Genomic DNA, 13,322 nt, shown 5'->3' with positions numbered 1-13,322 from the left:
TACAATTGATAGGCTACTCTTTCAACAGTCTCCAGACAGTCGTATGAGGAACATTGACTTGCAACGCTACCCTTCGTGTGCTGATAGAAGGAGTCATGTTCACAGCCTCAAGAATCTCCTCCTGTACTTCTGGAGTTGTAGATCTTGGTCGTCCCCTTCCCAAACCAGGAGAGTTAAATTTTCCATACTCGCACAGACGGTAATGGAGACGTACAAATGTCTTCCGATCTGGACATTGTCGCTGTGGGTACCTCTCCTGGTACAAACGACGAGCCAGCGCAGCATTGCCGTCCGCCTTACCGTACATGAAGTGTATCTCTGCCAGCTCTTGATTTGAATACATGTCGCACAGTCTAACGCCTACACAACACTGAATGTAACCTTCGCCTCGGAATGAACTGTCAGAGTGCCCTCTTAATGTCTCCTTTGACGGCAACGACCTGCGGAAAGAAAAACGTTCCGGTGAATTTCAATGTTGTGAAGGCCATAACTCGGAAATAAAGCATTTCCGGACACATGTTGTAATGAACTATTTTGATTGTCTACATGTGGGAAATACATACCTGAAATTATGCCCCGTATTTTTAAACACCCTGTATAAAACAACTTAAAATAAAAAATGAGATTGCCGAATTTACAGGGTGTCCAGGGCACACCTTGAACATCTGCAATATACGCCCCTGTTCAGAACAAGAGGCGAAATGAAATAGAAGATGGTTGAAAAAAAGAGAGGAAAACACTAGTGGCCACATGTTTGAATGAACAGAACTGAGGCTTTCAACAGGAGGCATGTCCTCTGCAGTGCTCAGAAAAAAATCAAGGGTATTGGGCGACACCTCTGTCGGCAATACAGTGAAACATCGAAAGTTGGCTGTTTTTTGTGTTTTGCTACACAGCTACAAAGAAAGTGAGCACTGTTACATATAAATTGTTCCTTTTATGTTACTTTCATAATGTATTTTTATAATTATTTACTACTGCGGAATTACCAAAGTCCTATTGCAGATTTATCCGCACTGTTGCGGAATTGCCCGAGTTGTTCTTCTTCAACTGTAATGTATGTACAACTGAATATGTTTGCATTTTAATAGGTCTCTTTATCTCATTTGGTAATGAAAGGTTTCGTCCATGTCTACATACCTTGATAATATTTTTCAATGAACATTTCTATAAAAATATGATCGATTTACTTCTTAATATTGCGGAAATAGCCGAGTCTCCCCTACTGTTTGATTTCTGCCGGCTTTCACTGAACCAAACTGTACCAGTAAAACCCCCTCCCTGTCGCCAATTTTTTTCTTTTCTTTTTGTGTAGCGAATGTGGCCTATTTTGTCAATACGGTGAAGCTGTAAATTAATTAATTTATTAATTTATTCATTTATTGATATATTTATTTATTTATTTAATTATTTATTTATTTATTTATTATTTTGCTAATAATTGTAACATAAAATATAATATATACAGAAAAACATTAGCTCGCACCTGAAAGAGTAGAAGTCGTGCTCAGGGGCGGATGATTGGCAATGATTTGTTTTCAACATTAGTGGGCGAGTTAAAGCATGGGGCAACGGTTAACAGGCGACGTATTAATGCCCTTCGTGCATCAGAGTCAGGTAAGTGGCTGTCACGAAACGTTGGAGGTCCTGCCTTCACAACAGGAGCCCATGTTACAATAACTGCACCGCAAATAACATTTCATGCAGGATATGCTGTGTTTAGTTTAGTTCTCTCTCTCTCTCTCTTCATTTCGTTAAGTTTACAACAATTTTTTGTATCACTGACTGAATTTCTAACGGCCCATGATGTCAATGAAGCACCACTTTAATAATAACAATAATAATAATAATAGTAATAATAATAATAATAGGCTAATAATAATAATGATAATAATACTTACTTACTTACTTACTTACTTATTGGCTTTTAAGGAACCCGGAGGTTCATTGCCGCCCTCACATAAGCCCGCCATTGGTCCCTATCCTGAGCAACATTAATCCAGTCTCTATCATCATATCCCACCTCCCTCAAATCCATTTTAATATTATCTTCCCATCTACGTCTCGGCCTCCCCAATGGTCTTTTTCCCTCCGGCCTCCCAACTAACACTCTATATGCATTTCTGGATTCGCCCATACGTGCTACATGCCCTGCCCATTTCAAACGTCTGGATTTAATGTTCCTAATTATGTCAGGTGAAGAATACAATGCGTGCAGTTCTGTGTTGTGTAACTTTCTCCATTCTCCTGTAACTTCATCCCTCTTAGCCCCAAATATTTTCCTAAGAACCTTATTCTCAAACACCCTCACTCTCTGTTCCTCTCTCAGAGTGAGAGTCCAAATTTCACAACCATACAGAACAACCGGTAATATAACTGTTTTATAAATTCTAACTTTCAAATTTTTTGACAGCAGACTAGATGACAAAAGCTTCTCAACCGAATAATAACAGGCATTTCCCATATTTATTCTGCGTTTAATTTCCTCCTGAGTGTCATTTATATTTGTTACTGTTGCTCCAAGATATTTGAATTTTTCCACCTCTTCGAAGGATAAATCTCCAATTTTTATATTTCCATTTCGTACAATATTCTGGTCACGAGACATAATCATATACTTAGTCTTTTTGGGATTTACTTCCAATAATAATAATAATAATAATAATAATAATAATAATAATAATAATAATAATGATAATAATAATAACGATAATAATAATAACAATAATGATAATAATAATGATAATAATAATAATGATAATAATAATGATAATAATAATAATACTAATAATAATAATATATTCAGGATTCTACAGCTACTGCCGTCCTCTTGCGCCAATCCTCCAAAGCCTTCTGTCTTGTGCGTCTCCAGTCCTCAACCCCCTCTGGTGCATGACCTCCATTACTTCGTTGTCCCAAGTTCTTTTTGGTCTACCTCTTCCTCTTCTTCCTGGAGGTTTCCACTGGTAAATTTGTTTAGGCCATCTATCTTCGCCCATTCTCATCAGATGACCAAACCACTTCAGACTCTTATTTTCTATTCTATTTAACACTGTCTCTTCAGCATCCATTCTGTGCCTAATTTCTTCATTTTTAATGTGATCCAAACGAGTGACTCTAGCACTTCGCCTCAAATAATCCATTTCTACGGCAAAAATGTTTTTTCTATAATATGCATTCGTTACCCATATTTCACTTCCGTAGTTTAATACAGATTCATCTAACATTTTGCCAATATATTTTTTGGTATCCTTCCAAAGATGTTTACCCCACCATATAGAATTTAAACATGTTATAATTTTTTTTACTTTGTTCAATTCGGTGTTTTATTTCCTCTTCGCAAATACCTTCTGCTTTAGTTGTAATTGTACCTAGGTATTTTGCCTGCTTAATTTGTTTAATTTCAATTTCATCATCCATAACAATATTATCACTACTTTTAGTATTAATGGCCAAATATTGTCTTCTTATAATTTATAGAAAGACCCTAGGATTCATAAAATTTGTTTAATCTTTTGACCATAAATTCTAAATCAAAAAGATCTTGGGCAATTACTACTTGATCGTCTGCAAATAGTAAATTAAATAGGAATTAAATAATAATAATAATAATAATAATAATAATAATAATAATAATAATAATAATAATAATAATAATTACTATTTAATACGAGAAAAATTCGTACCGGCACCGGGAATCGAACCTAGGACCTCTCAGCTCTGCGTGCTGAGCGCTCTTTCCAACTGAGCTATGCCGGGACACGATCCACGGCGCCGGCCGAACCCCTCTCGTAATGCTTTTCTACGGCCTCACTACCTGCATTTGAAACGATGCAAGTCATATATGCAGGAGCGCATATTTAAATGACTTTTAAATAATAATAATACATCGTGAACTGTTACTAAGTATGGCTTGCGGCATCCAAAGTGATGTGCACCGCCAGCGCGCACGCTATCGGCATGTCTAGAGCACAGGATATGGCAGTCAAGGGTACTTACTGCTTACGAACAGGAAGTCGTCGGGGTATTACCTGAAAAGAGAAAAATTTAATTAAAATCATCCTGGATAAAGGACGCAGGTTCCCAGCAAGTCTTCTTCGCAAAGTTATGACTAGAGCCCTGATGTTTAGGCATTTATAAACAGTTAAAATAGGCAGGAGGAACAATAAATTTTGAAAAAGACATTATTAACTTTCCACCAATATGGTATTACCACTATCTTGTATATACAGTCACGAAGCTCAATACGTAGTAAATATGCATCCATAAATAGTTGCTAACCACTAGGATCGCTACTATCGCCTTATTACAGATAGCGAAATAGTACCGGCACAGTCTATTGTTCCTAGTACCCTCAGCAACTCAAGCTTCGTGACTGTATATACTAGACTGCGGTGTTACACTCTTTCGTTACATATTCGCTCTGAAAATCCGCAGGGTTATTTCACTTCCACCTTGTATATCTAAATGATTATACAGAGCGGTCAGTTTAAAAGTCCCGAAGCACTGTTCGACCTGACGGCCACAGCTCCGTACAGTCGCTGGCATTCCCCTCCATAAAAGCGCGGCGCTCTTCCCGCCTGCAGTCGGTCGCGATCTCATCGAGTAGGACAGCTGTGTTGTGCAGTTGTGAGTAAGATTTCTTTATAGAGTACAGTAATGTTGTACAGGGACATCATTTTATTTTTACTTCAATTTTTATTGTACCTGAGTTTTTGAATGTACTTCACTCCCACCCCTTCTACTAACGAAGTTCCAACTGTCCTCCACACAGAATCAAGGCCGCATATAGTAAACAGCACTGAGTTAGTGAGTATAGTACATTCCAGAAATATCTTCGCGTTTTCCAGTGACGAAAGAGCTTTCAATATTGAATCATATTTTCGCACAGGTACTTTCCGTTTGCCTACGTGGCATCCCGATTTCCCCCACCTGCTTCTGTTCGCCCCTCTGTAAAAACTGGGCTGTCTTAGCTCTTTTCTAAAAACATTAATTTCTGTTAGGAATTGGACGTCTACGTAATATTATACAACTGTTTAAAATAACTTAAATAAAAGGGCCTCGTTAAATAATTAACTGTTACGTGATTTCCACCCTTTCTACGATCCTGCGGCAAAACCACTTGGACGGACAGTAGATAACATGTCTGAGTAATTTTATCTTTTCGAATCGGGCAGAAGTGAAGACTGACTTTACAGTACGTAAGGTACTCTTTTATAGAGTAGATACAGCATTATTTGAACATGAGTTACTAGTACGAAGGACGAAACTGGTAATTGGAATTAGGTACAATAGTCTATAGTGCGATAATATGCACAAAAGAACTGAAGCCTGTTTCGAAATGAACGGCCACCATTTTAAAAAATTTTTTAAATATCCATATTATGATTTTTTTCAATTTAACTTTTTCGTATATATTGTACGCTAATGTGCTGTAGACAGTATAATATACACTGCATAATGAATACGTTCGCATGAATAACTCAGTTCGTGAGTAAAAACACTCATTGTTAATACTGTACTGTATTTTGATTAAACAAAAACCTAATGAAAATTATCGAACTCAAAATCGCGATATTTCCTAGTTTACGTAAATGGATGAACTACTTTTCTTCCCTTCTATACCTGGTAGAGTGATTTGTTTGTGTTTTGCTCCAGTATCATCAAACTACAGTCGTGGAAGGGGGTAGCAAACGGTTTTTCCGGTTCTCTAAAGGTATAGCCAAATTAATATTAAAAATGTTGGTAAAAATAAAATGATGTCCCTGTACAATGGTGAAATATTCACTGTGTCTTCGAATATTCATACTGAAGACGTACATCAAGTCTAGAAAGATTTTCGGGAACTAAGTTCCAAGGATTTTCCTAATTCATCAAGTATTTCTTCTGTAACCAGATGCTGTCTTCGTTTTCTTTGCCCGTCAGGCTGTTTTATTAAACTTATCCACTAACTTTAACATTGCTTTTTATGCTAGAACTTGGCTGGCAGGAAATCTATGTATAAATGCTTGTCTTTTTCTGCCACAGAACTTTCTGCATCGTTCTATGCAGAGGGACGAATATGTGTTACACCAGCCATTCTGAACCATGGACCTATGCCCCCCCCCATAGGTCCGAAGGGCAGTTAATGGGGAGATCGCGAACAAAATAATAATAATGTATGGAAATATAGTAAGCAGTCCGAAGACTGGGCATTACTCATGAGGCAACCAAGACAGAAGATTATGGAGTAAGATGGCAGATTCTTTATCCTCTATTGCAGTCATGTCAATTGATGCCCATAGGAGCAAGCGCGCGCTTTAGAGCTCAGGAGAATCTGAGAACTTTACAGCGGAAAAAAAGAGACAGACGAAAGAGGTGGTATATGCCGCTTGGTCGAGCTATATACAGGGATGGCCAGCACTGATTCAATAGATAAAGGGAAGAGAACTTATTAAAACTGTATCCATGGTAATTTTTAGATTTGCCTGAGAAGTATAAGTGCATTATAAGAATGTAAGTTTTAATTTTAATGCTCATTTTGAAAAGTTTGATTTTTTTTATTCAAAAGAAATATTTTCTCAACCTTATTTTGTAGAAAAGTGAAATTTTCAGGTATGGGCCTATTTATTTATTAGCCTTACAGAATGTTTTCGTAAATTTAATATACCGTAAATACGTATTACTGAAGATGGTGTATTGAAATTTTTGAAACTATTGGCATGGAAATTGTTTGTAAGGAAATGAATTAACAAAGCAACTACTGTTACATCATAAGCAAAAGATACGTCCCATGTGTTGTAAAAATGTCAGCTCTATAGCTTCAGCAGATTTCGAGAAAATAATTTAATATTCTGATGATAGGAAGTTGCTCACAAATATCACCTTAAAAGCATAATGCGATAAGAGTTTTGTTATGTAATATTAGTTACACTTAAAACAGATACAGTACCTAGGTAACTTTGCTTTGTACTGTAATATTGTTTTGATTAGTTTATTGATTACTTTATAAGGCTAAAGATTCCATCAATATAAATTCCAACTTATCATGTCATACTCAATCTCTTCTTTGGAATATCACTTTCTTTATGAATGATGTGTTTCATCCACTTAATACAGTATAATATTATACTACTATGGAATTTAAGTGAATATTCCTTCTTAACTCTCTATTATGTTATTAAGATTTAAAACACAACTGCAATATTAAGAAATCAGTGTTAGTACTTTTGTTTTACAGGCAATATAGATAATATTAAACAGAAATAAGTCATATAAAAATAACGACATAAAATTTCACGTTCCGTTTGAAGTTTGTGCACCACTGTTTTCTTAATCCAACAGGTTGCTTATTCGCATACACAACCCTTCCTCTTTCCATACTTAGCCCTTAATGCCCGCGCACGTCGTTAAGATCAGAAAAATGCGCTTGCTCTGACATCACTGCTCTATTGCATACATCACTGACTACAAACACAGTTCACTACTAAGAATAATAAGAATGACATTAAAAATAATAACTACAGTAATAATATTACCACTACCACCTCCACCAGTACTGCTACTGTTATGGCCAAAACCACTTTACTACTTAGATGAATACAGACAAGTTTTATTTGTATGTATGTGACTTATTTAGATTCAACTATGTTGTTTGGAAGACATTGTTATAGAATCAATTGCATTCACTGGACAATTTACAAACCGCCACTGCAACCCAGCAGCACTCTAGAACATTAAGATTAATTTTTAATGCAAGCAGTAATTTCTAACTCGAGTTGCGCAAGGAATTGGGTGACAGTCACTGCACGGCAGAGTCTGCGCACTTGCCCACAATTCTGATGCGAAGAGCCAAGACTTGCAATATGCGCACATCAGGGACCTGCTTCCTGGGAATAACGGTGAGTGGCTGTAGCGTTGGGACCAGGTACCTTCCTGAACTGTGCTGAAACGGTGGCACTTAGCAACCGCGCTCTGGTATTGAATTTAAAAGCATTTCCTATATCAAACGAGAACTGTAGCTTAATGTAAAGACAATTATTATGTAATTTTAACAATTATTTATTTTCAGCTCACGTTTCTGGTCGTGCCAGCTTTAGGACGCAACACATACGGCATCTCAAGGACTCATCATGAGCCTGGAATGCATTCAGGTAGAACGATGAAAGCTGAAGGTTCAACACAGTTACAAAAACAAAAGCTATGTTTTAGCACTAACTATGTCAGAAATAAACCTACTAACAATAGAAATCAGATGAATGTTTGTTGTAATAACATAAATTTGTTACGCATCGCTATAGCTCGTTTCAGAGATAGAGAGAGATTGTCATCGATAGCGTTAGAGACATTACTGCTTCTGGTGCAGAGATAGTGAGGGTTCAAAATAAATTAGGCTACTGTTGCACTATCAGAGATATCGATGGCTAAGAAATGATCCCTCGTATCTTCAAAACTGGTAATTTAATTAAGCTATACTATTACTTAGAATAACTACGTTATTATTATGTTCACAAAATTGGGCAGTTAAATAATATTTAACCAGAAACATACAGAAAAAGTTTGTTTGTTATGAGTGAAATTACTTTTTAAAACTATTTTATGAGTCACTTGCAAATTCACAAATACGAGGTATCACATTTTAGACATCGATATCTGTGATCAAAGAAGAGTTTATTTTATTTTACTGTAAATGGAGGCTGTGGATTAGGGAAAACACGGAAATATTATTTGAAGCAAGTAAAGAGATAGGTTTGGAAGTAAATCCCGAAAAGACAAAGTATATGATTATGTCTCGTGACCAGAATATTGTACGAAATGGAAACATAAAAATTGGAAAATTATCCTTTGAAGAGGTGGAAAAATTCAAATATCTTGGAGCAACAGTAACAAATATAAATGACACTCGGGAAGAAATTAAACTCAGAATAAATATAAAAATGCCTGTTATTATTCGGTTGAGAAGCTCTTATCATCCAGTCTGCTCTTGAAAAATCTGAAAGTTAGAGTTTATAAAACAGTTATATTACCGGTTGTTCTGTATGGTTGTGAAACTTGAACTCTCGGGTTGAGAGAGGAGCAGAGGTTAAGGGTGTTTGAGAATAAGGTGCTTAGGAAAATATTTGGAGCTAAGAGTGTTGAAGTTACAGAAGAATGGAGAAAGTTACACAACGCAGAACTGCAGGCATTGTATTCTTCACCTGACATAATTAGGAACATTAAATCCAGACGTTTGAGATGAGCAGGGCATGTAGTACGTATGGGCGAATCCAGAAATACATATAGAGCGTTAGTTGGGAGATCGGAGGGAAAAAGACTTTTGGTGAGGCCGAGACGTAGATGGGAGGATAATATTAAAATGGATTTGAGGGAGGTGGAATATGATGGTTGAGACTGGATTAATCTTGCTCAGGATAGGGACCGATGGCGGGCTTATGTGAGGGCGGCAATGAACCTTCGGGTTCCTTAAAAGCCAGTAAGTAAGTAAGTAAGTAAGTAAGTAAGTAAGTAAGTAAGTAAGTACGTAAGTAAGTATGTTGTAAGTAAGTAAGCAAGTAAGTAAGTTTGTTGTAAGTAAGTAAGTATGTTGTAAGTATGTAAGTAAGTATGGTGTAAGTAAGTATGTAAGTAAGTAAGTATGTTGTAAGTATAAATGGGGGCTGATGATATTTGTTGTTTAATTTTAGGTTCACGAGCTCTTTCAGAAAACATATGACGACGCAAGGTCTTGTAAACTTATGATAGGTGTCAGTAAAGTGTATGATAGAACTATGAAAGCGATTAGAATTAGTTAACTTTTTTGAGTAGAGTTGTTAAGGGGGAAAAAAAGCCGAACTGAAAAATCCAACGTAAACCGGGCACGGGGTTGTTCTAAAGGTCATTCTCGTAAGCTTCATGGATTGGATACTTTGATCCGTTCCTTCTCCAAGCCGTTCTCGCCAACGGTTCACAGTTATGAACGTGAAGGCTCATTCACAATGAACATTAAACATAACGTAAGCGTTAACTAAAAAATGTAAACGTTACGGTAAAATCAAGAACATTCACGATGGGAACATAAACAAAACCGCTAAGATACTTGGTAACCATGGAAACGTAACAACGACGTCATTTCCTCATATTCTGTCGTATACTTCAGCGCTCCACGATTGTGTTCTGTTTGCAAATCACGTAAGCATAAGCATGAAAGTTTGGAGTTTGCAAACTTTCATGTTAACGTCTTACGGTAATGTTCATGTCAATGCTTATGTGAATCATTGTGAATGATCCCATTTGGTAGCCTGGGCGCAAACTTCTGTGTTTATGTTACGGTTATGTTTAATTTTCATTGTGAATGGACCTTTATGTAGATAATGTGGACAGCGTCGCAAAGAGGAGGACTACGACCTTGTGTTCACTCGTTAATTAATTAACTAAATTTTCATCTTATATATAAAAGTCAATGTGGCTATGTATGTATGTATGTATGTATGTATGTATGTATGTATGTATGTATGTATGTATGTATGTATGTACTCTATACAAATCTACACGCTTTGACCGATATGTGCCAAAGTTTGCACATTTAACCTTCATAACCAGGAGAAGAACATAGGCTACATTAAAATCGGACAAATGGATGTTAAATTGATTAAAAAGATAAATAATAAAAATAAGTACGGTCAAACATTGATGTATAATATTAAAATACAATTTTGTACAGTCAATTGTTCTTTATTATTGTCTGTTGTATTCAACATCGACTTCCATGAGGCCATGGAAAAATAACACGACATGAAATAACATTGTTGATACATCATGAAGGCCAAAATCTAGACAATCTAGGTTGTGTGACTGTAGCCTGTATATATTTTCGTTTGGTTTTACTTTGTTCATAGTTTGATTTTCTATTATTTTATTCGTATTTCTGGTGGTGTGGAAGAAGGCCTAATAGCCTTAACTACGTCAGAATGAATGAATGAATGAATAAATAAATAAATAAATAAGTAAATAAATAAATAAGTAGGTAAGTAAATAAATAAATAAATAAATAAATACATAAATAAAAAAATAAATAAATAAATAAGTAAATAAATAAGTAAGTAAATGGATAAATAAATAATTAAAAAAATAAATAAATACATAAATAAATAAATAAATAAATAAATAAATAAATAAATCCATAAATAAATAAATAAATAAATAAATAAATAAATGGCGTTATGTTTTATTTAACGATGCTCGCAACTGTAGAGATTATATCAGCGTCGCCGGATGTGCCGGAATTTTGTCCCGCAGGAGTTATTTAAGCACACTTAAATGCCATCGACCTGGCCCGGGATCGAACCCGCAACCTTGGGCATAGAAGGTCAGCGCTATACAAACTCGCCAACCAGGTCGACAAATAAATAAATAAAAACAAACAAATATATTTAAAAAACAGTTGAATGTAAGGCACATAACGAAATGTTTTCTTTTCGATGCCTGATCAATAGGTGATTTAATTGAGTTAACCCTGGCAGGCATTTGGCTAACAACTTCATTAATTCAAGTACGTGAACGCTATGGAAAGATTCATCTTTAGGGATGAGGAAAGCTTAGTAAAGACAATTCGTTTTGGTTGTCTGTAGTTGGATTTCCGACATTTCCGAAAAGCCTAACAACCAGTTTAATTAAAAATAGAAGGAGAAAGGAAAACACAGGCAACGACGGGTTATTTCAGCTAGTATTAAATAAAAAGACGCATGCACGATGTCCTACCAGCACCGTGAATGTGCCACTGGTTTAAAACTCCGATAAGACAACCCTCTCTATCCTTCAAACGCAATACAGATCATATAGTTTGGCACGTGTTTGCAGGTGTCCTGGGTTTGCTGGACCGCCTTTCACCGTCTCGCACTCGCACTACACGTGAGTCAGCAGCTGATCTGTTTGATTTCCTACACAGCGCCGAGAACGAGCATGAAAATATCAGCCCGGATTTGATGCTTCTGGGTGAAGATGAGGACATCAGCGACGACAAACGGGGCATGGGTTGGCTTCTAGAATGGACTGGCTTCAAGTGCGTTTCATCCAGAACTACGTCGATGCTGGAGTCGATATCGGATGCATTTTCCAACGATTGCAGACACATGGCACGGATCCAAACTCGCGTCAGGAAGTTCCTCGATGAAGTGCTGGACCACTGTGGAAAATCATCGTCCGTCAAGCACTTTCTTAGGAATATTGTCAGCAGGATTTTCTCCGAGTGCGAGATCCAGGAGAACATGGACGAGGGGCTTCGGTGGGTTCGTAAGGCAGCGGACAACATATAACAATGTTCATGTGTGCTGTGAGTTGCGGTAGAATTCCATCCTTATGACCAGGCTTCGAGACTTGGGACCCGATGCAATAAGTTTACTGTGCATGCACTATAGGTTGTTGACTCGCTGCAGGTAGATAGAGATGTGTTGAGGTAACAACGTTGCTATTTAGAGTAGAGTACGGTAGTATGGGGGAACACACATACGTGGTACATTCATTAAGTTCTGAGACTGAGGGCATAGAGGCGGTGTGGTGCAATAGAACGGATAGGTGGCGCCGTGATATGGTACCTTGTCAGTTAGCCTCTCGTCCCAGCATCATACAGTTATGTTGCATATAGTGTAAGCAGAACTACGGTCTTTGTTGTGACGGTGATTTGAATGCGCGCGTCGGAACTCGAGTATGTTGCAGTTTGAGCAACGGGCAGACGTCACGTTCTGTCAGAAATTAGGCGAAACTGCTATAACCGATCATAACTGGAGACGAAACATGGTGTTTCCTTTACGATCCGCAACTGAAGCGACAGTCCGCCACCTGGAAAACGCCATTATTTCCACGACAGAAAAATCCGCAACAAGACAGGTCAAAAGGCAAGGTGATGCTTTAACAGTTTTTTTTTTTTATTCAAATGGAATTGTTCACATAGAATTCATCCCACAAGGTGCAACTGTAGACAAGATGCTCTACAAAGAGATTCTTGGCCGTTTACGCAATTCAATTCGTCGTAAGCGTCCTGAGCTTTGGCATAGGAAGAATTGGCTGTTGCTACACGACAATGCCCCTGCACATCGCTCCATCCTTGTCCAAGAGGAACTTGCAAGGCAACAGGTCGCTGTTTTGCCACACCTTCCGTACTCACCTGATCTCGCACCATGCGATTTTTTTTCTCTTTCCCCTCATGAAATGAATCCTACGTGGGCGTAATTTTTATGCGGCCGAAAAGGTCATGACTGCCACAAGAGAAGCCATACGGCATCTTCCTGCCAACATCTTTCAGCGGTGTTCCAACAGTTACATCAACGTTGGCAGACGTGCATAGCGGCCAACGGCGACTATATTGAGGG

At 37.3% G+C, this 13,322-nt stretch overlaps 2 protein-coding genes across 2 annotated transcripts in view; one reads left to right on the top strand and one right to left on the bottom strand.

Moving 5' to 3' along the window:
• gogo (golden goal) overlaps nucleotides 1-13,322 on the bottom strand; it is an 849,136-nt gene that overhangs the window by 113,646 nt on the left and 722,168 nt on the right. The window lies entirely within an intron of this gene.
• On the top strand, nucleotides 1,564-12,931 carry LOC138698767 (uncharacterized). The gene is made up of 4 exons (XM_069824989.1): nucleotides 1,564-1,617; nucleotides 7,758-7,880; nucleotides 8,051-8,132; nucleotides 11,815-12,931. The coding sequence occupies exons 1-4, from the start codon at nucleotides 1,564-1,566 to the stop codon at nucleotides 12,267-12,269; spliced, it is 714 nt and encodes a 237-aa protein (XP_069681090.1). The 3' UTR covers nucleotides 12,270-12,931.

This window comes from Periplaneta americana, chromosome 4 (assembly GCF_040183065.1).
Source record: "Periplaneta americana isolate PAMFEO1 chromosome 4, P.americana_PAMFEO1_priV1, whole genome shotgun sequence".
NCBI classification, from domain to species: Eukaryota; Metazoa; Arthropoda; class Insecta; order Blattodea; family Blattidae; genus Periplaneta; species Periplaneta americana.
Note: the sequence above shows the minus strand (reverse complement) of the source record. Positions and strands in the feature narration are given on the sequence as shown.

Excerpts from the sequence above, each read along its gene's own strand:
- LOC138698767 (XM_069824989.1), top strand. The coding sequence starts at position 1,564 with ATGGGGCAACGGTTAACAGGCGACGTATTAATGCCCTTCGTGCATCAG. Across the intron at positions 7,881-8,050 it reads CCTGCTTCCTGGGAATAACG|CTCACGTTTCTGGTCGTGCC; the intron begins GTGAGTGGCTGT and ends ATTTATTTTCAG. Across the intron at positions 8,133-11,814 it reads TGAGCCTGGAATGCATTCAG|GTGTCCTGGGTTTGCTGGAC; the intron begins GTAGAACGATGA and ends ACGTGTTTGCAG.